This window comes from Podarcis gaigeae (assembly GCF_964106915.1).
Source record: "Podarcis gaigeae genome assembly, chromosome: 2".
In the NCBI taxonomy this organism is placed as follows: Eukaryota; Metazoa; Chordata; class Lepidosauria; order Squamata; family Lacertidae; genus Podarcis; species Podarcis gaigeae.
Window position 1 is genome coordinate 5,952,475 of NC_139679.1, and position 24,025 is coordinate 5,976,499.

The 24,025-nt window shown below is 46.4% G+C and overlaps 1 protein-coding gene across 5 annotated transcripts; it reads right to left on the bottom strand.

The window, feature by feature from the left end:
• Positions 1 to 4,083: 4,083 nt before the first annotated feature.
• On the bottom strand, positions 4,084 to 23,110 carry TMBIM6 (transmembrane BAX inhibitor motif containing 6). 5 transcript variants are annotated; one of them, XM_083729523.1, is made up of 11 exons: positions 22,954 to 23,073; positions 12,805 to 12,921; positions 11,824 to 11,927; positions 10,033 to 10,141; positions 9,153 to 9,273; positions 8,422 to 8,470; positions 7,780 to 7,877; positions 7,588 to 7,667; positions 6,577 to 6,677; positions 6,046 to 6,118; positions 4,084 to 5,634 (listed from the first exon to the last, which is right to left on the bottom strand). In XM_083729523.1, the coding sequence occupies exons 3-11, from the start codon at positions 11,877 to 11,879 to the stop codon at positions 5,611 to 5,613; spliced, it is 711 nt and encodes a 236-aa protein (XP_083585649.1). In that variant the 5' UTR covers positions 11,880 to 11,927; positions 12,805 to 12,921; positions 22,954 to 23,073; the 3' UTR covers positions 4,084 to 5,610. The 5 variants fall into 5 exon arrangements, with proteins under 5 accessions (XP_083585649.1, XP_083585648.1, XP_083585652.1 ...); XM_083729522.1 differs by lacking the exon at positions 12,805 to 12,921 and having other exon boundaries at positions 22,954 to 23,110; XM_083729526.1 differs by lacking the exons at positions 12,805 to 12,921; positions 22,954 to 23,073 and adding an exon at positions 22,741 to 22,930.
• Positions 23,111 to 24,025: the final 915 nt, after the last annotated feature.

Here is a 24,025-nt window from a genome sequence, read left to right on the forward strand (position 1 = left end):
AAGATCAAACCTCTCCATTCTGAAGGAAATCAGCCCTGAGTGCTCATTGGAAGGACAGATCCCGAAGCTGAGGCTCCAATACTTTGGCCACCTCATGAGAAGAGAAAACTCCCTGGAAAAGACCCTGATGCTGGGAAAGATGGAGGGCAGAAGGAGAAGGGGACGACAGAGGACGAGATGGTTGGATGGTGTTCTCGAAGCCACAAACATGAGTCTGACCAAACTGCGGGAGGCAGTGGAAGACAGGAGTGCCTGGCGTGCTCTGGTCCAGGGGGTCACGAAGAGTCAGACACAACTAAATGACTAAACAACAACAACAGTGCCTGATCTCAAAACTTTAGATTGTACCAGTTCTAGTGGTGCACAATTGGCAGAGGGGCCTAGCTGGGCATCATATAAAAGCTGCATAATCAATTTGGCCTCAAACAGTTTGAGGGCTGCAGGTATATCATATCCACCTTTAGGTCTGAGGTACTTAAGTATAGCATTTGTTTTCTCTGGGCGTCCCCTGCACCATGGTCCCCATAAGCTTTTCTGCTCACCCAGAGCTATACTCGGGTTGTTGAAACAGGTGACCTGCTCAATCTTATGGCCATCGGTATACCATGAACGAGGTTTGGGCCTTTTGACAAAAACCATAATTTTGGTTTTCTGGTAATTGAGTTCTAGTTTGCTCTCCTTGCAGTATACTGCCAGTGTTTGCATGGCTCTTTTAAGGCCTATAGGTGTATCTTGAGAGGATTGCTGCATCATCTGCATAAAACAGCACTGGGATGTGCTTTCCTGCCAATATTGGGGGCTGGAAGTTCATGTTGAGGAGGTGGGGTACCATATCATTTATATATAAATTGAATAAGAATGGGGCCCATATGCACCCTTGCTTGACACCTTTCTCTGTTTCATTTGTATTGGATAGATGGCCCTGAGGGGTACATCAAACTTTTAGCGAGGTCCCTTCATTTAGGGTGTGTATTAAGTATAGCAAATGTCTGTCATGTGGAGATCTCCAATTTTTCCCATAGCATTATTATAGATATAGAGTTGAAGGCTGCTCTGAAGTCTATAAAGTCCACATAGGGGGAGACAGTGTTACTAGATGAGTACTTCTCTATTAGATGTTGAAGAACTAAGCACTGGTCGCTAATCAAGTGGCCTTCTCTGAATCCCACTTGTTCCTCTGGAAGTATATTTTCTAGTTCCAGTCAATTTTGGAATTTCAGTTGTAGGTGTCTTGCATACGGTTTACTTATTATGTTAAGGAGACGGATTGGTCTATAGTTGGCAGGGTCCCCTTTCTTCCCTTTTTTGTATATTGGAATGATGATTGAGAGTCCCCAGTCTTTGGGAATACATCCATAGGTATCAATACAGGTGAAGAGGCCCAGAAATCCAGATTGTTTTGGGTGGCCTTTGCAGGTATTCCTGTTTCAGTTGAGCTACCAGGCTCTCAATCTCTGTCCCACTTTGGGAGGTTCACTCTGTTTCGAGGGATTTGGCCTCTCTCACCATGACTGGCCTTGTAAAGTTCCTGAAAATATGTCTCCCAGATTCTTGCTGGGCTATGACATTCCATCTTTGGCAGTCTGTTAGTTTGGGAGAGTCTTATGGTATTCCAAAAGAGAGTGAGATTATTGTATTTAGCTGCCGGATAACCCGTGTCCAGTCATTTCTTGCTGCTTCCTTTTTCTTCTAATCCAGGCATCCCCAACCTTCGGCCCTCCAGATGTTTTGGACTACATTTCCCATCATCCCTGACCACTGGTTCTGTTAGCTAGGGATCATGGGAGTTGTAGGCCAAAACATCTGGAGGGCCGCAGGTTGGGGATGCTTGTAGTGCCTTTTATGATGGAGGAGGTCCAATGCAGCAGTTTGAGTTGCATTGGAGACATGAGTTTACGAGAGCTTTTTTTGCGCCGATGCAGTCCTTGTTGAACCATGGTTTGGCGTAGTGTTGATGATGTCTCCACTCTATACCTCTATTTTTGAGGTCTTGGTATAGACCTCAGTTCAGATCTGAGCTCAGCAAAGACCCAACTGCTTTGACTAGCATTACCCTCTCCTTCAACGATAACTACCACTGACAGAGACATCTGTGATGCCTTGTAACTAATAGAGGCAACATCTTTGCGCTATCACAAATGATAAAAGCACAAGCTGGCGGCCTACAGCCACCATTATGTGATGTAGACTTGTCGCTTTGGGAATCAGTATAGGGGAGAGCAGCAGGGAAATATACATGAAGTACAAGCTGTGTTGATGACCTGCGTTGCCAAATAAAAAGTAGATGGGGAAAGGTTAATAGGCCAAAGGTTTGGAGTTGCAAGAAACATGAGTCATAGGGAACGCCAATGAAGCCACATTTTTGGGAGGCAGGGGGAGGTTCCCTGTCTTAGCCTTAGTATAGGGGTGGGAAACTCAGCCCCTCAATGTGGCCCTTGGGACTCTCCGTGGGCTGGAGTGCCCTGCTCCAGCCAGCCTTTCAAGGGCTTTATGTTTGACTGGAAGGTGTTATTGAACTGTGTTAATGCCTCTTGCTTGCATGAAGTGACAGTGATAGGCAGGTGAGTGTGCATCTTTTTTGGGTGACTGGAATGTAGCCCCAATGTACATTCCTCTTCAGTTATTGCTTCACCCAGCTTTGCCTCTGGCCCCATTTACCACCAGCTTGTGGCCCCTGGAATATTGCCCTTGAGGGTTGGCATCCCTCAGGCAGTTTCCTGCTGCCCCCATGTTGTCTGCTGCCTGCACAGATCTCATCCTGCAACTTGTACACAGCCAGTTAGTTAGTCCTGTGCAGCACAGCAACGGTTGGAACTTCAGCTTATTTTGGTTAAGGAGCTATTTGGCTAATGTTGTATGTTATCTGACAACCGACCTCACTTAAAGATGCCAAACTGCTTTTCCCCCCAGTTGGGGACAGAATAATGCATATCCCCCCCCCCACCTCCTATTTTTACATTTAAGAGACCTCATAGATGATACTCTCCAACACCCCCAATTATAGATCTGTGCCTTCCTCTCCTGAAATGGGGCAATTGGACTGGCATCCATCTGTTTCGGGAGACAATGGAGGGGTGACCCTTTGGGGGCAAAGTCAAGGTGTTGGAAGGTTGCAGCTCTTGCTATGGCTGTAGTGACCAAGGCGGAAGTGCTGTTTTGTTGCAGCTGGGGCAAATGAAGGGATCTGGTTGTGCTGATGCAGATGCACCCAAGGTGTTTCTTCTTTCTGCACTCTCCCAGCGATCATTCCTCCTATGGTCACTGCTAGGGATACATCACCTGACTATGTCTCTAGGCACTGTGGTTGTCTGGCAGGGTTGATGTTGTCAGCCCTCATGTCACATTTGCAGACATCTTTGTATGGGCAAATCCTAAGGATCCCTGGACACTTATAGGTGGTGATCTTCCTCCAGAAAGTTAGCAATGAACAAGCTTCTTGGGGGACCAGCTGACCCCTATATACATGATCTTAAGTCCAGTCGCGAACAACTCTGGGGTTGCGGCGTTCATCTCACTTTACAGGCCGAGGGAGGCAGCATTTGTCTGCTCCGCAGACAGTTTTTCCGAGTCATGTGGCCAGCATGACTAAGCCGCTTCTGGCGCAACGGAACACCGACACCAGAGCAGCGCACGGAAATGGCATTTACCTTCCCGCCGGAGCAGTACCTATTTATCTACTTGCACTTTTTGGTGTGCTTTCGAAATGCTAGGTTTGCAGGAGCAGGGACCGAGCAACGGGAGCTCATCCCATCACGGGGATTCGAACCGCCGACCTTCTGATTAGCAAGCCCAAGAGGCTCAGTGGTTTAGACCACAGCGCCACCTGCGTCCCCATACCTGATCTTATCCAGCCACATATAGCTTCAAGGCAGGGGCAAGGCACCAACTGTCTTGCCAGCACTTCAAGCAGGGCCACCTTTCTACCCTAGAACCCAGCAGAGGGGTTCCACAGCAGACCACATGGCGAGGAGCTGAAGGCTTCCTGAGCAAACCAAGTTTGAAAGCCATTCTGTAATTCACAGGCCACTGAAAGCCAAAGGAGGTCCAACAGCCTCAAATGCAAAATGAAGAAGTAGAGGTAGGTTAAAGTTTGAGGATTTTTATTTTAATATTTTTCCCGTACAAAGCAAGACAATGTAAATTTCATAGTTGAATCAAAACACCTTTGTTTGTTTCTTTAAAAACCCTGTCTCTTCACAGTAGGAGTTGAAAGAATGCAGCCAGAGCCGGCCCTCCAATGAGCGACAGAGTTTAGTCATTACTATATTAAAACCTGTTAGACAAGGTCTCTATAAAGTAGATCTGCTGAAGTTTAGTTCTTGGCACTGGTTCCAGAAAAGAAGGGGGAGGGGAGGGGAAAGGGAGAGGGAGAGGGAAGGCAAATCCTTTATCCAAAGCAAGCGGAGTTGGGAGTCTGGCTTCAGGTGCCAAAAGGGCAAGATAAACATTATCTCATTTGCTGGAAGGGAAGCTTTTTAAAAAGGCTCCTTAATGAGCTTGTAAGCTCCAATGTTAAGTGCACGGATGCCACCCTGTCCCAGCATGCAGGGGCAGCACGATTACCAAATTGACCTCTCCCACCATTGCATAGCAGTCCACTGTGGCCCCTCCTCCAGACTTTTGACCTGCAGGGCCTTGTGCCCAGATGCTCAAAGGAAACAGACAGCTACACGCATTTGATGCTTCTTCCTTTTCTTAGGCATAGCTGTCCTCGGCTGCTCTGTCCCCAATTCCAGCAAGCAAACTAGAGCAAGGGTTTTTTCCTGCTCAGCAAAACCCACACACTTTGGGATGCCAAGGCAAAAGAAAAGACGGCAATCACCTAGCTCAAAAGGACTGTGTTGGCAGTTGCTAAAAACCCAAAGGATGGGAGTTCCAGGCTAGGATTTCTCACTTACACAAATCAGCTAGTTTTAGCTACCCAGCAGCAGAAATAAATGGGATTTAGGGCGGGGAGTGAGAGAAGAAGCAGGATCAGTTAAGCGCTGGTCCTGGCCATCTCCCAGGCACCGTCCACAACAAAAGGGAGAGCTAGAGTTTGCTTTGCATCCTAACACACCCTTGTGCGTAGCTGCTTGAGCAACGCCAATCTGGGAAGAGCCGCGCAGACTGGTTCAGTTTGTTCTCAGGCAAGTGTGGGCACCGTAATTGAAGAATTTTAAATGACAGCAGAAATGCTCCCAGGGCATCAAGGCGTGTGCCTTGGAAGAAAGGTCAGTGAAGAGGAGGAGGGAGCATGGGCTACCAAGTAAGAAAACTTGTGGGATCACTGCCAATATGCTAGGCCAGACTAATAGTAGGGCCTGATGGATTGGGGGGGGGGGAGCTTTTGGGTGTTTGTGTACGTTATGTACAGAAGTGGAGCAAAGCCAGACTCCAGGATTAGGATCAGCCTGTCAGCTTTTTCAAAAGGCTCCAAAACCTCGAGAAAAAACCCCAACAACAACCCAATTTCCACAAAGTATGAAAGTGTCACAGATGCTTCTCATTCACACGGAACAAACAGAGGGACACTTTTAATGCAGGTCAGATTGGAAGGAAACAAGAGAAAGAGACAAAAGGGGGGAAGGGCAAGAGAAAGGAAGCCTCACACAGGCACCCGCTGTCCTTTCACTTCTCTTTCTTCTTCTTGTTCTGAAAGAAAGGGACAACACCACATCAGCGCCCTGGATCCTGGGAACAAAACCAGCTTAGCGTTCTGAAGCATGACCAGCGGAGGCTCTTCGATGAGAGCAAATCCGGCACTGCGCCCCCAATCAATCTACCTTCAGCAAGCTCCCACCTCCCTGCCTATCTGCATAGAGTGGGGTGAGCGATGCTAAACAGTTTTCGGCCAAGGGCCACATTCAAGGTTGAGCAACCCTCCAAGGGCCACATGTCAGCCGTGGCCAAAGTTGCCACGGGACATTCGCTCTCGCACAGAGGCACTGTTCTCAAAGAGACATGAAGGTGCCTATAGGCCATTGGTCTGCCATCCCTAAACTAGGACATACAAGGTGTGTTGTGAATAAGCGATGATCCCTGCCACCATGAGATGATGCTCACCTCGCTCATGCCCAAGATGACCATAAGCTCCCGGAAAATGTTGACAAAATCCAAGAAGAGATCCACACAATGCCTGGGCAGGGAGAGAAAGAAGAGGTTGAAGTATTAGGCCAGAACTCCTACTGGACACTACTTCCTCTAAAAAGCACAACCTATGTAAGTGGCTGATGCTAGAGACACAATCTGCCACCCCCAGGCTTCCTTCGCCTTTTGGTATATTGCTCCCTAGTTAAATTCAGGTTCATTTAGCTAGGAAGTATTTTAAGCCTCTCTTCCTGGAAGTTCAAGCCGATTTCCAGTTTGCCCAGCCCTGTGGCCATCCAGAACAAAGGATAGTTGCCTTTTTCATATTGCATCCAACAATAAAAGGCTACTGTTGCACCTTTCCCCTATCCCGTTACCGCAGCTCCCAGATCTTTACTCCTCTGTTGCTCCATTCTGTCTGGTCCACCTTGCCTTCTACTTAACTCCTACTCCCCACCCCACCACTGGACACCCAGCAGCTACCATTTCCACACCCCATGTACTCACCAGATGTAGTCCTTATCTCCATTCTCGGCCTTCTCAATGATGAGCTGAGTGTCGAATAACACAAAGCCACACATCACCATAAGCCCAATGTAGAGGTTAGCCTGGAGGAGGAAGAACATGCATCAGGCCAAGGGCAGCTAAATCAGATTCCTCAAACTGGCCCTACCCACCTGCTCAAGATATACATTCCTAAATCCCAGAAATCATACTGCTTTAAATTATTCAGGGCTGTGTTTCCTGCATAATCATGGCACAATGAGGAAAGACTGCAAAATGAGGGGCCACCTCATTCCGCACCCCGAAAATCGTAATGAGTGCACTTAGATTTTTATTTTTTTAAAAACCCAACTTCCCAGCCCTTCTGGTTGCAGATATGTATTTGATCTCAGAGGTCAAAAGAGTATGAATATGATTTCTATTGATCTGAAGGTGGAGCTTTAAGTTCATATACAGTGGTACCTCGGGTTACAGACGCTTCAGGTTACAGACTCCACTAACCCAGAAATAGTACCTCGGGTTAAGAACTTTGCTTCAGGATGAGAACAGAAATCGTGCTACAGTGGCAGCGGGAGACCCCATTAGCTAAAGTGGTGCTTCAGGTTAAGAACAGTTTCAGCTAAGAACGGACCTCCAGAATGAATTAAGTTCTTAACCCAAGGTACCACTGTGTAGGTCTTTGCCTCTTCCCAAGAGTAGAATTCTGCAAGGTTTCTATAGTTTATACAAATCGTGGAATTTGGGTTATCCTGGGTTGTTGTTTTTTAAAAATGATAATAATTGTTAAAGTGCAGGAGTGCACACTGGCCTGCCTTTATTTCTGTAAAGCCAAAACAAAGGGAAGCTGAGCCCCTCTTGGCAGTCACTACAGGGGACTCTTCCAGGGCAGGTTTGCTGCCAGCTCCATGCTGAAAAAGGCAGCATTGCTGGAATGAGATGCTGCTGCTGTCATAGGCAGCCAACCTTGCAGGCTTCCTGTAAGCCAACAGAGCCCAAGGACATAAAGACACTCACTGTGAAGAGCCAAGTCGAGCCCACGAAAATGTTGATCAGGGAGAAGAACAGCATCAGGAACAGGCCGGAGAACAGAACACCTGAAAAATGAAAGCAGAGCTGTGGTGGGCACTGCAAGGTTGCTAGAAGGGTTCTTTCTAAGGTGGGGGAGGGGGAGGGAGAGGGGAGATGATGACCACCTGGCAATCTTACCTCCTAGGTACAGGTAGGCACGGCGCTTGGCATAGAGGGCGCTCAGCGAAAAGCAGCTGAAGATCACTGCTGTCCCCATGAAAGCTGTTGGGATGATGCTATTGGAAGAGGAAAAAGCAATAGTTGATGCCTGCACCAGGATGGACAAATCTAAGCCTTGGGGACACTGTAAAATGCCCTTTAGCAGCCCCAGTGAGACCCACAGGTCCATCTCATGCCCCATGCAAGTTACTGAACCTCATTCAGGACATTGAAGTGGATGTTCTTTGTAGAGCAAAGATGGTATTTTGCTTAGATGTATTTGTGGGGCAGAGGAGAGATCTGGGCAAGTGGTGGACTGCAAGGAGATGGCTTAGATGAATCATAATCAATACCAAAAATATCATGTTATGAACAGGAAGTATGCTTAGTGGTATAGGGTGGGAGGAAATCTTTTTGCTCTTCCGATTAAAGTTATGGTTTGATTTAAGTTCAGAAAGAACTGGTCAGGTTTTTTGTGTGCTGGGTGGAGGGTCATGCATGTGTCCATTGGAATCAGTGGGACAGGAATTTGGTCCACCAACTCATTTGAATTTGACCCTTGAAGTGCATATGTCGGGTGTGGTGAGGGAACGGGGCAACCGAGTGGCGTTTTCCTTTTACCTTGGGTTGATGGCGATGCACATCTCCAGCAGTGGTCCTAGGTTGACTCCTGGAAGGACAAAGCGGTACAAATTCAGCCAAGAGGAAGGAGAGAGAATGGAATTCTTGTCCATTCACCATGTATTTCGAAGAAAGCCAAAATGGTTAACCTGTGTGCATTGTGCACCCTTCAGAACGAACATACAGCTTGTCTTGTTTTCCCCCACCCGATCCTAAACTGAAACCCAAGTACAAAATGCCACGTAGAAACAGTTTTGAAAATCTCAGTATTTAGACAGCAACTAAGGGGCCCTAATCTTCAAAGTGGTTCTATATGGGGCAAATCATTGTGTGGCAACCACTCTTGTGATGATCAGTTGGCTGGATTATTTTGGCCTCCCTCTTGGCACACGCACACTTATACACCCATGTCATGCAAGAGCCACTCCCTTGTGGGGTGATCTTAGGCAGCTGCTGCAGGCACACATCTGAATAACAACTGCAGGAATCTTTGCTGCTCTGCCAGAAGGGCTTGGATGCATCAGGACGTGAATTGTATATTTCACTTACAGAAGACCCATGTTTGCAGATCAACATCTTTTTAAAAGATTTTAATATTGTATTTTTTACACTGTTCTGACCTGTCCTCGAACCTTTTCCTCAAAAGTAAGTAGTTTATGAACACCAAAAGCAGTTAATGAAGTGTAACTCCAGCTGACTTTGCACATGTCTGCTCTTCCAGCATCACGTACCAGTGAGGAAGGCAAAGCCTGCCAGCATGCTCAGCCGTTTCTGTTCGGTTCCCTGGTTGTGGGGTGTAGCCATCAGCCAGATCATAAGACCTAGTGCTCCCAGGCCAGTCAGCATTCCAAACTGCAAGACAATGTGGGAAGGGTGGAAGTTAGTACAGGCTGAGCGCAGAGCAGAGGTTGGGAAAGGCATTGCGCAGGAACAGAAGTGGCAGAAATCTACCCCACGGAGCCCAGGTGGTTTCATTTGAATGATCCAGTGCATTCTATAGTCTAGACAGGGTGACAGCCATAGATAACCTGACCTGCTCAAAGATACTCTAGGCCCCTTTGCAGGGTATTCAGCTCACTCAGATTTTCTTTGACTTTAACTTCTTTTCACTGCAGACTTAAGAAAAAAACATGGGAAGCAGCATTCTACCCAACTGCATTGTTGGAAGTGCTTCTCTCATTTTCCACTGCTCTGGCCAATGAGTATGAGACACCAAGATGCTTCATGAGTTTGGGTTTTAATGTTATTCAAATGTAATCTATCCAATAATTTAAAAACAGATTGAACTAGCTGGCACATCATTCCCCCCTGGTCTGAAATGGCTCCGTGACTACACCACTGGGTTCCCAGCTACCACTGTTGGGCTGCAGTCCTGAACACGCTTAATCAGGATTAAGTCCTAAGAAATCAGCGAACATAGTGCGACAGACTGCTAGGAAAGCAGACGAAGGACTGCTCTATCAAGATATGGCCCAGATAACCATACCCAACATGATCCTGTGCTGCTCATTTCTGAAGGCTGTGGCTGGGCTCCGTTCCCTGAAGCACCAGTCCCCAACAGTCAAGGTGACCTCACAGCCCATACACACATCAGCGCCAGAGCGCACTTACCTGCACCAGCTGAGTTACCACGTTGATGTAGGCACCAGCCGCTGCGAGGAACATGCATAGCGCAAAGCTAGCATAGACCTTCTTCAGGTGCTGCTGGGTTGATGCGGAGCTGCAGAGGGCAAAGTGAAGAAACAGTCAGTCAGTGTCATTGCATCTCAAAGCACCTAGAATCACAGCTGCTCCTTGGCTGGCTGTTTGCCAGCTCCTGGGCACTTAGCAAACTAAACAAACAACACTGGATCCACCACAGATCACCTGAAGAAGAGAGGTGGGGAAACTTATTTAGCCTAGGGGCTGCCTTTCCAACCTGAGGAGGGCACATGGTTACAGTGGGCCTTGCCAAGACCAGGTGAGTGCAGCCATTCACCCACAAACGTTATGCCTAGTCAGCACCACTACACACAGTCCCCGAACCAAGCTGGGCTTGAAAAAGCATCTTAGAGACCAACTAAGTTTGTTATTGGTATGAGATTTCGTGTGCATGCACACACACGAAAACTCATACCAATAACAAACTTAGTTGGTCTCTAAGGTGCTACTGGAAGAAATTTTTTTATTTTGTTTCGACTAAGGCAGACCAACACGGCTACCTACCTGTAACTTGAAAAAGGATGTTAGCTTTTTTCCAAGTCTAACTGGCCAAGGGGGCAATCTTCCTGAAGACTGCAATGGGTGGCAGGTGGGTTTCCTTGCTGCAACAATAAGGCTTTACCCCCCAAGACTAACTGTGGGGAGGGGTATTTTTAGTGTGGGTTTAAACACTCCCCAGCTGGAACTCCTGTAAAGACACGCCTCCTCCACTGCACTTAGGCTTGACAAAAACCTTATACTAAAGGCAACAGAAGACTTTCTTTCAAGCCTAATTGCAGTGGGGTGAGGAAAGGGCACTGCAAGCCAGGTGGGGAGTGCACAGCAGCTGGATCTGACCCATGGGCTGACAATACACCACCCCCAATTTAAAGGCATTTGACTCACAGCTTCTGGAGCTGGGAGACCACTTTCCCCAAGGAGATGGTATTAGATATTCTTAGATTGGCTAAGAGAGGAGCTAGAGCTGTTGGCAAAACTGGAAAAATCCCTGACAAGTTCGGTGCTGGTTTGCAGCACCTACTTTGTACTGCACAGCAGGTGCTCCTAAAAAATGGGTGCTGGCACTAAACCATGTAAATGCTTTTCCAGCCTTGGCCTCTACCGACTTGCATGTAAGTCGGGAAATGCTTGCACAAAATTTGGTAAGTAACACCAAACAGTAAATCCTGAGAACCTTAAAAGATGAATTTATACTCAACAAGCCCTTTAGAAAAACAGAACAAAACAAAAACCACACACACACACACTTCAGCCTGAAGGTCTAGAGTGCAAGTCAATATTTGTAGTAGTCTCAAAAGGCTGTGTTGGGGGAAGCAGGAGAAGGTTGGCTGAACATGCAAGAAAAGTTCTTTGTCTATCCCATAACTGACAGAAGCAGAACAGATTACACAAGCAGGCAAGTTAAGAAACATGCATTTGCTTAACTTCTACCAACTGCAGAATTTAGTTTTTATTGAAGTGGAAGTTTTTACTCAAGTGGAATATTTGGGTTCTGAGCCCAACACGTATACAGTCTTGCACCCAGGGCCACAGGGAAGCAGTAAAGCCCTATTTCTGCCTCCCTCATCCCCATTCGCCATCCACAATAAGGGACCAATCACAAGATTACCTCGCTGTTTTCATGCACCAAAAATGACAAATAAAAACAACCTCTTGCAAAACTGCAGCCTACAGTAAAACACAGGCCAAGGGTATACTCACATGTGGGAGAATTTGAAGAGGGCATCAATATTTATGTTCCTGTTGAAGACATCCATTGTGCTAGCTGGTAGACTGATGCAACTCTTGGTGTCAAAATACTCAATCTGCAGAAAAAGATGAAGAAGGCCACATCAGAGAGGTGGGGGAGAAAGACAGTACAGTTCTTTCCCAGGAATGACCAATGTGATCCACGAACATCTGCAAACACCTGCCCCTTTTAGCGACAAAACTCAAGTTCTTCCTATATGGCTGCCCAAAATACTTTAAGCAATATTATTCAGCCCATAAAGCTGCTCCAAAAGGGATTCCCACCCACCTGCTTCCTAGTACAGTGGTACTTTGGGTTACATACGCTTCAGGTTACAGACTCTGCTAACCCAGAAATAGTACCTTGAGTTAAGAACTTTGCTTCAGGATGAGAACAGAAATCGTGCTTCAGCGGCGTGGCAGCAGCGGGAGGCCCCATTAGCTAAAATGCTGCTTCAGGTTAAGAATAGTTTCAGGTTAAGAACGGACCTCCGAAACGAATTAAGTACTTAACCCGAGGTACCACTGTAGTGGTCTAGGAACACCAGTACTCCTTCAGAGCTCCTAGTCTCTGTTCAACTTCAAACAAGTTAACTAAGATACAGGGTTTCTAAGAGATACACTGCAACTATCTTACTAACTTTGAGCCTACTTTGTCAGGGGCCAAGGGAGAGAAGTCAAAGACCCCCCCTATGGAAAGTCAAGCAAGATGTTACTCCTGGAATGCAGAACCTTCAAACAGCTCTCCCTACTTCAAGAAAACGCACATGCATATTCTATCCAGCCTCCCCTTCAGGGCAGATTCTATCTAAATCTCAACCAAGAACTCAGATTCCCAAATATGCAGCGAGAGGGAGCGAGGAGAAGACTTGGGAATAGCCACAGACAAAGGCCCAAGAAAAAGGTTATTTGTCCCACCCCACCTTGCTAAGGAACAAAGAAGAGGATGCTTACTTTAGACTCGCCAAGCACAGCCCCACACACTGCCTGCCTGCAAGCTGATCCCCTTCGCTGTAGTCTGGACAATCTAGAGGCTTCAACCGTTTCACCGGTTCCAAGTCCTCTTGGTATCTATGGTGCAATTATTGCAGGCTGTTGCAAGGCTAACTACAAGTTCTCAGGGAGTGGGGGAATTGGCCTCACTGGGGAACTTTGCTTCACAGCTTGGCAGCTAGAAAACACTTGCATTAGCATTCCTAATGACCTCCCCAGGCAGAGATGGGGAGGAGCTACAAGCCATGTAGCTGCCATAGCCAGAGAGCAACCGGGAAACAAATGCACTGCTCCCTGCGGCTCAAGGTGGGATCCCTCCCCTTTCTTGTGTTATGCACCAACATGTACAGGTATTTTACCTGCCCAGGAGAGCACCACAAGTGTGATATGACTACCCCTGTCTGCGTGTGCAACCCGCCCCCCAAAATGATCATGATACCTGATGCAGCCTCTAGCAACTGATGCAATTGACATATGAAAACCAGTTCAGCAACTAATTCCTTACCCTTTTGACAGAGAGGAGAAGGCTCTTGGGCAAGCTTACAAAAGTAGGCCTGGATTGTCTAGCAAGGAGAGGTAGCATTAAGGAAATGCAAATACTGCAGTAATTGTACACCCATTGCATGGGGTGACATGATGGCACTTCCTCCTTTGGCAGAGATGGAAAATGCCGGTCAATATCTGTCTCCTACTTTTTTAAAAAGCAGATCTAATCTGATCATTCCTTCCAAGTGTTCAGGATGGGGCCACTTCATTTTATTCTCGCAGCAACCTGTGAAGTAGGTTATGCCAAGAAACTTCCAATGCCACCTAGCTTTCTTTAAGCAAAGGTCGGAAGACTGATCTTCCTGGTCCCAGCCAACACTTGGGGCTGACAGATCCCAACCCCAGGCAGAAAAATCTAAGGGATCCAGCTTGTAGCCCATTATCACCCCACTCAAGTGAAGAGGATCCTTTCTGCACAACTCAAGCGCGTTTGCAGCATCATCATAGCAAGGCCCTGACGTAAACCAAGCTACGGTTTACCACGATCATGTGAATGTGCTGGCCCCTTGGGAGAAGCTCACTCTCACTTTGTCCCTCCCTCAGTCCTTGTGCTTAAGTTCTCTCCTTAGCCACAAACTGTAGCCAAGAACAAACATTTGCTAAAGAGCACGATTAAGAAGGAAAGCTTAAACACAAGTTCCAGGTTCAGACAACATGTTAAGCCAAACCCTGAATGGGTTGCCATGCTAAACTAAAAGGACTAGGGAAGATTAATGTGGCTGTGATTTCCTCCTAAGAAGCCAGCATGTTTGCACATTTGTGTTAAGTAATAGTTTGGCTTAGTGTTACCTGCACATGTGGCCAATGGCTGAAGCCGAGGACCCTAAAACAATCGCCCCTGAGTTTGTCATTACGTTATAATCAGAGGCTTCGGTGAAGTTGCTGTCACTAGCATTGGAAAGTAAAAGAGTGATAGCACACACAAGGAACATGCGCATGCACGCACACCCCTTGGCTCTTAGCAGACCTCTTCATCTGTATTGCTGCTGTGTGCAAGGCCAACCTGCTGCAGGCAAGCAGAGAGGTAAATGGAAAAATAGCAGTGTAATGACAAGGAGTGCCAAAGGCATTTTCCCTGCACCAGAAAAGTGAGTTCTCTCCAGTTTCAAGCACTCTGTGCCAAGGATGGGGAAACTGTGGCCCTCCAGATGTTGCTCAACTCCCATAATCCCTGACCATGGAACCTTCTGAAGACCACATGCCAGTGATAGACAAGGTCAGAGGCAAAAGTGGACAGAGCAATGAACACAACTCTTACCCTTGTGCAGTAGGCCACATTGCCACCACACAAGTCACACACACATTTATCCATCCTTACTCAATCAAGCAGCACAATTCCAGTTCAAGGACACATCCTAAACAGTTCAGGGGGAGAGTGCAACTTAGGAAGAGTCTCACGGGCCTGAGGTTCTTCACCCTCAGTAGAAATGGGCAGGCCCAAAAAAAGCAGGGAGGGGAAGAATCGGGGGGGGGGGGGACGACTTACCCCTTGATTCTCCCTCTCCCCCCAGTAAATTGTGAAAATATTATAAAATGTGTTATTTTAGAATGATGAATAAAACATTTTAAGTCAAGGTGTTAATATATCTACTCCCCAAAAATGATTTCTAAAAATTATGCAAACAGAAGACTTACTTAAGACTATGCACAGTATCAAATCATTACAATTCCTGTGCAAGAAGAAGCAAGAGAGAGTACAACTCTTAAATGCAAGAGCAATGTGCTTTCTGCCCCTAGGAGGCACTGCCATAGTCAGCTGAGAAGGAAGAAGGATCCAATGCCTTCTTTGCTTGTAGACGTCCTCTCAGAGGCATAGCTGGTGAATCTGTTTCTGTCCTCTTGACTAGGTCTCAAAGGACTGTCCCCTTGAGTAGGTCTCAAATCTGTCATCATTTGACGAAAAATATGAAGATGCAGAAATTGATAGCTAAGAAAATGAGTCTGATCTAATTTCATATAGTTTCACTGAATCTTGGGTTCTCCCCCCGTCTTTTTATTTTATGGAATTGAGTGCTTTATGTCAGCTTGACACTGTGGAGGGCTGAAGGAGATATAACAACTTTCAGAAAACATAATTATTTTCTTTGCTCAACTATAATAGTTTATGGTTTCTTCTAGTTTTATTCTGCCTGTACCATATAACTGGCTTATAGCTCTATTTGTAACAAAATATAATTTTTGTAAAAAGAAGTAAATTTATTTAACATACCAAACATGATCATTCTATGGCAAACCAAGTTAATACATTTTACTTTCCTAAAGTGATGCTCAATTTGTAAAGAGCAGTAAAAATGATTAGTGCATATTTTCCTATTTCCCCCAAAATGTCCCTGCCTGCAAAAAATAAACAAATCTTCCTCACTATTTTTCTTCAGTGGTTTCAAAATTTCTAGAAATTTTACAACATTTTATGAAGAGTAAAACAGCAGAAGGAGCAACTGGCTAACCAATTACACATTTATTAACTGCTGTAAACATGGACTAGCATGTTTGCCCCTGTGTGAGCAGTTCTATAGAATTTGGAACAGAGCTATTAAGTCCAAGGCAAACCATCAGTTTGAGAAGGCTTCACAACAGCCACAGAAAACCCCTACATGAGGTGTTCTAGAATAATACAGGCAACTGTGGGTCATTTTCTCTGTGATTTGAGAATGAAAATCCATGAATTGGAGGAATTTTTAATGGCACCAATACTGCAACCAACCCCAAAGATCAACATACTATTGGTTGGTTTGTTCTGTCATTAAGACACCATATCCAAAGGTTCCTTATGTATCTCACATATTGCCACAGTGCAGCCATGAATCTAGTCAAACCATGCAATATTCTTTTTTCTGTATTTTCACTTTTAGAAATAACTATGTTCTGCAGCACTCTAGCTTGATGCTGGGCTGCCTATAATCCAGCTGCTTTTGTATAAGCCTGGAACATGTGAATTTAAAGTCACTTCCCTCCCTTCGTCCCATTTGACAAATAAAACATTAAATTGAATTCCTAGAATTGTGATTTGCCAGAGCCAGGTTGTGGCTGCTTTTAAAAAATGTAATTTAGCCTCCTGTTGCTTCAACAGAGGCTCACATTAGACAATTCTTCTCTAGGAGCAGGGTAGTTGGTCAGCTTGTAGGATGGAGATTGGATGTGAGTAGGAGAGCACATGTGCTCATCTTCAGGAATGAAGTAGCCCTGCCTTGAAATCTCAGACCTGGGAGTGTAAGACTTGGTTCATCTCCCTTGGAAAACAGAATGCAAGATTCCAGCTACAGAGTTCATGCCATTTCAAGACACTGCTGAGCAAGGATCATTTTAGCCATACCCTGGAACAGAGAAAGTCAAATGCTGCCAGCAGAAAAGCTAAAGGCTCCCAGTTTCAAGAAAGCAGGGTGATCACATTGCCTCAAGAAGTCATATACACCAGGGGTGCCCAAACTTTTTTCAAAGAGGGCCAGATTTGATGAAGTGAACATGCGTGAGGGCCGACCAAAGTTGTTGAGACCTCTGGAACGAATTAAGTACGTAATCAGAGGTACTACTGTACACCCTCTTCCAGCTTTGATTTGCTCTACATCTAAAGAGTTTTCAGTTCTCAGAGGTCTGCAGATGCAGAAGGCGAAATTATGCTCGTGAGGTCCTGAACAATGGCCATCTTAAGGTACAAACTTATTTTTGGTAAAGCTTGCTAGAAAAGAAAGAAAGAAATGCAACAGATAATTCAAGTGATAAGAAGTTCTCATGTGAGTCAATATTGGGGCACCAAAATGGGTCACCCTGTGGTGGAGGAAACATGAGAGAGACCACACATGCCATCCACAAACTCCTCCCAGATATTGAGAGCTATTCAAGGCAGAAGCCAAACCAGACCGAAGATGCTAAATAAGATTTGACATGTGAGGTTTGCCTCCTCCATAAAATGAGGGTGACGGGGTGAGGGAGGCAGCAGGAAGTGGATTTGTGAAACGAGTGAGCTTTATTGTAGATGCCAGACCAAGGTAGGTTTCACAACATGAACCAGTGATCCAGAAAGTCAAAGTGAAATTAGCAAGTCCTCCCTGCTTCTCACTCAAGACTTGATGCCTCTGGAAATGGATGTTAAAGTGGAAACATGCCAGGCTGAGAGGTGATTAGAAAGGTAATATGTCTCCCAACAATAGTCCCTTTTGGAGTTTTGCGAAGCATCTGTAAGGTGCCTATCAGTAACTGTGCTGACCCACAGGCCACTTTAAGGAATAGCTGGAAGAAATTCCTATCTTCATTACAACTCTCTGCCCATAACACATAAAGCTGCCGTATAACAAGGTCAGCCCATTCGTGGCTCTAGATCCTTTCCATTTACTCCAACCGGCAACAATCCTTCAGGACCTCAGGAAGCCCTGCTATAAATAATCACTTAAAAAACATGGAGATACTGGGAGCTGAATCTGGGACCTTTCTCTACAACTAAACTTTGGTTCTTTGGTAAAACTGAACCTAGAACTAAATTTTCCAGACCGGAGTCCATTTCCAGCTGCCAGTCTTAAAACAAAATCTAAGAACATGTAAAACATACCGCATTTATGACCACAATTATTTTAAAATATTATCTATTAACTCTTTGCAACTTAAAACTCCTTCCAACACATCAGGTTGCTTTAGATCACTGGTCTTCAACTGGTGGATCAGGACCCCCCTACTCTGTCTGTCTGATCCAAAGTGGGTTGCAACAGGAACATTACAATAATTCCATGGTAAAAGATTAAGAAATGGTACCCACAAGCACGTTTGGGTTAAAGGTGGGTCCTGGGTCTGAAAAGGTTGAAGACTACTGCTTTTTGGTAAAAAAAGTATTTAAATTTTAGTAGCAGAAGCCACAAATTCCTTTGTCTATCCCAGGCCGGTCCATTGTCCCTCAGACCATGTGGTGGGCCAGCCTATATTTTGAAGGGAAAAAATGAACGAATTCCTATGGCCCACAAATAACACAGAGATGCATTTTAAATAAAAGCACACATTCTACTCATGTAAAAAGATGCTGATTCCCGGACCATCCGTGGGCCGGATTGAGAAGGCGATTGAGCCACATCCAGTCCACAGGCCTTAGGTTGCCTACCCCTGGTCTATTCATTAAGTAAACAGACATTTCCCCTGCTGACTAGGATGGCCTAACTTAATAAAAGTAATCCTCCAACAAGCAAAATTTGCTAGGCACATATTTCACCAGCTATTGGCCACATGTGAACAAGTAAAGATGCCCAGGTGCCATGATAGTGCCTGACACCACCATCTGGAGCAGTGATGGCCAAACTTGGCCCTCCAGCTGTTTTGGGACTACAACATCCATCATCCTAGCTAACCGGACCAGTGGTCAGGGATGATGGGAACTGTAGTCCTAAAACAGCTGGAGGGCCAAGTCTGGCCATCACTGATGGAGGTACATCCATGGGAATCCATGGATCTTGACTGTTTCACATACTAGTGACACATTCTGTTTAATTCTATTCATTATATTTCATCTGAACAATCAGAATGAATTTCAGGAACCGAGTTGTATTGAAAAATACTACTTTTGAGCCCTCTGGCCCAAAAATGGCAACTAGGCATTCTGTTTTGGAGACTAACTCTGGTTTAAGTAGCCATTGGCACCTAGCTTATATATCTGAGTTTCTAACACTGCAAGCAACCTATTTAGTTGTAATAAAAATATGATGGATGCTTCAACCTAGAGCATAAGTGAGTAAGCTTCTCAACCAGCTGAGTGTCACAGTCTAAACTTGCATTTGATCTTAGACTATGAGATTTCTTAAAACATCGTAGGCATTGTTTGAAGGTACGCTGAAACAATAGTCTTCCTGAGCTTCCAGGAGACTAGATTGTTCAAAGCAATGCTGCCGCTACAGCACCCTTAGCCAAGGTGAAGATTGGGAACTTCAGGTCACTGGTAAATCACTCTCCATGCAGATATCAAGTGTCTCTCTTTTATAGAAGGTGCTTAGGAGGAGAATAGGCCAACTGTTGACAGAGAAAAGTCACAGAACTGGATCACAGAATTAGATAACGCCGAGTCCTTAAAAACACTGAACAGCATTGTTGCTGTATAAAGTGATTCTTAAGATGACTTATCAAGTAGCTATGGTCTTTGCTAAACTAGCTAAATACAAAGGGTCTCTTTTAAATTACTCAACTTTCCTCAATCTTAACTCTAAGCAAAAGGGCAGGTGTGTTTTATCATGGTAACCCAAGAAGTAGCCTTTTGGGGAGGAACTGCAGCGCTGCGGCAAGACCACATGGCTCTACGTGCATCAACTCCCAGGTTCACTCTCTGGTATCTCCAGTTTAAAAAAGAAGGTAGCAGTAGGTGATGGGGAAAAGCCCCCAGAGAGTTGCTGCCAGTCACCGAAGACAACAGTGGGCTGGCGGGACAAAGTCCGACATGTCCCCTACACTTTCTACAACTCAGCAGTACCTAAAAAAAACCTCCCACATTTCTTCTCTGTGCAACAACCAGGGGTAGTACAGTAATTGCAAAACAATGTCAAATGGTCAAGCCTAATTATCCATGGAAACTTCAGGTGAAATACACAGGCTTGCATATTGTAAGAGTTCACAGGGAAACAAGCCACCAAACCTGCGGTAAATGCTTTTCAAATCCATGTTCATCCTCCTGATTCAGTTAAAACTGATCAAAAACCTCAGGCGAGCTTTTGTGTGGTGGGGGGAGATTAAACTCTCCATTTCTCATGTCAAAACCTAGCTCTGTCCACAGTAGCCCAATGTTTACAAAAATTACTTGGCTCGACTGAGCCCTTAAGAGGAAACTATCATCCAAAAGTAAACCCTTGCTGTAACTTGATTCTATGTTAGCACAACCAAAATAGAAGTACAAGTGAAAACGAAATCCCAGAAGAGAAAGCAAACTTTGGAAGTGCTTGTGTAATCCAAGTTAAATAATGAACCTGCTTATGAGGAAATAAAGAACCCATGATCGTTTATCAATAACTAACCAGATAACACTTAGTCATAGCTATAACCTTTAACCACTGAGGGCTGCCTTAGAGGGACAGCTCTAATGAGACCGTCACATTTCACCCACCAGTACCCTGACACAGTAACTTACTAGCTGCAAAAGGAAGGAAGGAAGGGGAAAAGGATGGAGACAAGGGGTAAGCAAGCCTCCCCTTTAGAGCCCCAAATAATGGGCAGGATGATCCTTACAGCCAAATGGCAGGAGAGAGAAAAAAATAATGTCACACAATGACCCATAACATCACGTGAGCACTGTGACATCAGAAAGCCAGCCAATCAGCTTTGAAGTTCTCTACTGTGGAGCATCTGTCAGGCTTCTGCTCAAGCAACAGGTTGCCATACTCCAACTATCCCAAGCTCAGGAGAGGAATTTGGTTCGAGCACCAGATGCTCCCTACTCCAGCAGGCCCAAGAAGCAATATTAACAGGATGTAGATGGGGCAGATTTTAATGTCCAGTTCTCATATTAATCTCCAAGGGCACAAAACACCAGTCAGTTATGAGAGAATACAAGTCATTAAGCAGCTGGAATTCAAGAACTACGTCAACACTATGTGTTCGAAGTTGCAGCTATTTGCACAAAAAGCACCATGCCATTTAGCCAAATCACCTAACACGTCACTGGGTGTGGATCCTTTGATCTGTAACAACCACAGGAACAGAATTTACTAAGAAAACAAACTTGCACTGGGGTGAGGTGAAATTATCCCTGGCTGAGGTATCTCATTTCTAGATATAGATGATTTGGCTCAAATCTGCCTGGGATATGCAAATATATTTGCTCTGAAGTCCTGCTCCTTAGTCTGGACATGAGTACACAAAGCTGGTGGTGCTCAGGATGGAGGGAAAGGCTCTCTGCGCATGCCTTGTAGTTATTTCACATGATCCAAGACTTGGTTTTGAGAATGAACCCACATTTCAGGGCACAAACAGTACAATATAGGGGCTTCCTCACTACTAATGCTCCAGAGCAGAGGGGAACACCATGCAGCCCTCCAGGTGTTGTTGGACTACAACGCATCACCTCTGACCAGTAAGCCATGTTCCACACAGCTAACCCAGAGCATGACATTTAAAAGTTATAATCTGCAAGAAAGAAAACACTTCACCAAACAAATATCCAACAGCAAGTTTAGAGACTATTGCACAATCAAGTAGTCCAATATACCAGCAAGTATTCTTGCATCTTTTCTGGGTTCAGGTTCCATGCCTCGAGTTTCTGACATTTGAAGATAGTCATCTTCAAATATCTAGAGGGTTGTCAAATTGAGTGAGCAAAATTGTGTTTTTTTTGCTCTGGAGGCTTGGACCTGAACAAATGGATTCAAGCTACAAGAAAGAAGATTCTGACAAAGAACTTTCTAAGAGTAAGAGCTGTTTGACAGTGGAACAAACTCCCATGAGAGGTGGCAGACTCTCCATCTGCTTAGCAGAGATTAGATGGCCATCTGTCATGGATGCTTTAGTTAAGATTCCTGCATTGCAGGGGGTTGGACTAGATGACCCTCAGGGTCCTTTCCAACTCCACAATTCTATGAAATATGGTGAGGAAGCTGAAGCAGATGGGAGGCCAGTGTGGTAGGAAATAGTTATCTACCATGACTACAGAAGAGGAATGTTCTATGGGCCGCCTTCCAGTCCTTTCGATGCTCAAATACGAAGACAGACAGCAGCAGCAGCAGAGACAACAGAGGCCAACTCTAAGCTTAACCCTGATTCAAACCAAATAGTTCTGGACAGCTGAGAGCACTAACGCCCCACCTTCCCACCCCTCAGCAAAAAAAACCCTACTCTTGCCAAAGCAAGCAGCAATATACATGCCACTCCCCCCCATTCCCCATTTATCTCTCTGCACGTATGCCCCCAGAGGAAAAAAAAACCGCAAGGATTACAGAACAGATCAGTCAAAATGAAACAAAATCAGATTAAACAAGGCCTGTTTTCAAACTCCATTGCTCCGCAATGGTTTCATTACCCCCTAAGCTTTGCATCGTTATCTATTATTTACCACTGGCAGGGGCCGCCTCACAGGCGAGCGGAGCACAACTCAAGCTTCCTTCACGCGCTTTGCAAAGACTATTTAATAGTTAACAACACAGTAATCTGGCTTAAAGCTACGAGCGACAAACCCAACGCTGTAGACACGGGACTGGGTAACGTGGGAAGAGTCGACTCCACGGGACCCTGGAGCCCGGGACCCAATTTTCGGGAACAACCCGCCATTCCTCCTCCGGGCAATTGAGGGAGGTTCGACCCACCGTGATATAGGGGGGTGGGGCGAGGGGGCTATGAGAGGGGTGGGGGATCCCTATGACGTCAGCTCTCTCACACACGCACCCCGCTGAAGAGACTGACCAATCCGAGAGGCAGAACCAGGCGGAGGGGATCCTTCCCTCCCTCCCTTCCTTCGCGGAGCCCGACACAAAGGGGCGGAGGGGAGGTTCTAGAGCGGGAGGGCCACTTCCGAAAAGGCCCCTCAGAGGAGGGGAGGCTTCGGAGACCGCGCAGGCCGAGGGGGGCCGGGACCGGAAGTAGGCCCCAGGGAGGCGCGGCGGCGGCGGCCCTTACCTCCCGCGGAGGATCCTCTTGCCTCGGCGACGACAGCTGCTGGCGCTCCTTGGCGAGCCGTACGTGTCTCTCCCCTCGGACGCCTCCGCCCCCTCCCGCTTACGTCCTCCTCCCTCCCCGCTCCGCCGCCGCGCCATTGGCTCTCTCGCCCCCAGAAGTCCCGCCCCGGCCTCGCATTGGTATTTAACCAAACGCTCTGCGTACCTCGGTTTCGATTGGCCGGCTGCTGACACCTTTTCCTTTTCATTGGTTGCGCGGCCGCGCCCAGGCAGCTGCCATTGGTCCACCTCGGGGTGGGGGATGGGGCGGAGGGGCAACCAATGAGAAGCGGCGTTGAGGTGCGACGTCCGTTGGTTTTCCAGCGTCGGGCCAATAGGCAGCGCCCTTGGTAGGTTGCGGCCCGATTGCGACAGCTCGGTCGTCTCCCCTTTCCCCAGAAGTGGCACGCGGCCCCCTCGTGGCGGGAGCGCGAGGAGAACAGCACAGGGCGGGCTGCGCAGCGCCTCTAGCGGCGAGGTTGATTCGGGCTGTGCGCACGGCGTCCCGGCGCATGCAATGGCATGGAGTGCCATCTGCCGGCCAATGCGCCTCACTGCATCTGAGGTCGCCGGTGCTTTTCTGCAATTCCAGGCTGAGAGTCCCGCTAGGCGAGAAGATGCGCACCTCCTTGCAATGCTCTCTCCGCTGGACTGCAACCCTTGGCATTGCCGAATGCCACCTGATCCCACGCCGCACTGCAGGCTGGTTATTGAAGGCAAGGGGAACACAGCAATGAGTCCAATGGCAGCGCTTGTTCAAACCTTATAAATTGGAATCATCATCAAAAAATACGGTTTTATATATGAAACTACAATAGTATCGATCACTGCAGATGTTGACAGCAGCCACGAAATTAAAAGATGCCTGCTTCTTGGGAGAAAAGCAATGACAAACCTAGACAGCATCTTAAAAAGCAGAGACATCACCTTGCCGACAAAGGTCCGTATAGTTAAAGCCATGGTTTTCCCGGTGGTGATGTATGGAAGTGAGAGCGGGACCATAAAGAAGGCTGATCGCCGAAGAATGGATGCTT

Coding starts and splice junctions, on each gene's coding strand:
- TMBIM6 (XM_083729522.1), bottom strand. CDS start 11,879: ATGGATGTCTTCAACAGGAACATAAATATTGATGCCCTCTTCAAATTC. Junction 9,274..10,032: donor TGGTAACTCAGCTGGTGCAG/GTAAGTGCGCTC, acceptor ATTGTCTTGCAG/TTTGGAATGCTGACTGGCCT. Junction 6,119..6,576: donor GGAGATAAGGACTACATCTG/GTGAGTACATGG, acceptor CTCCCTGCCCAG/GCATTGTGTGGATCTCTTCT.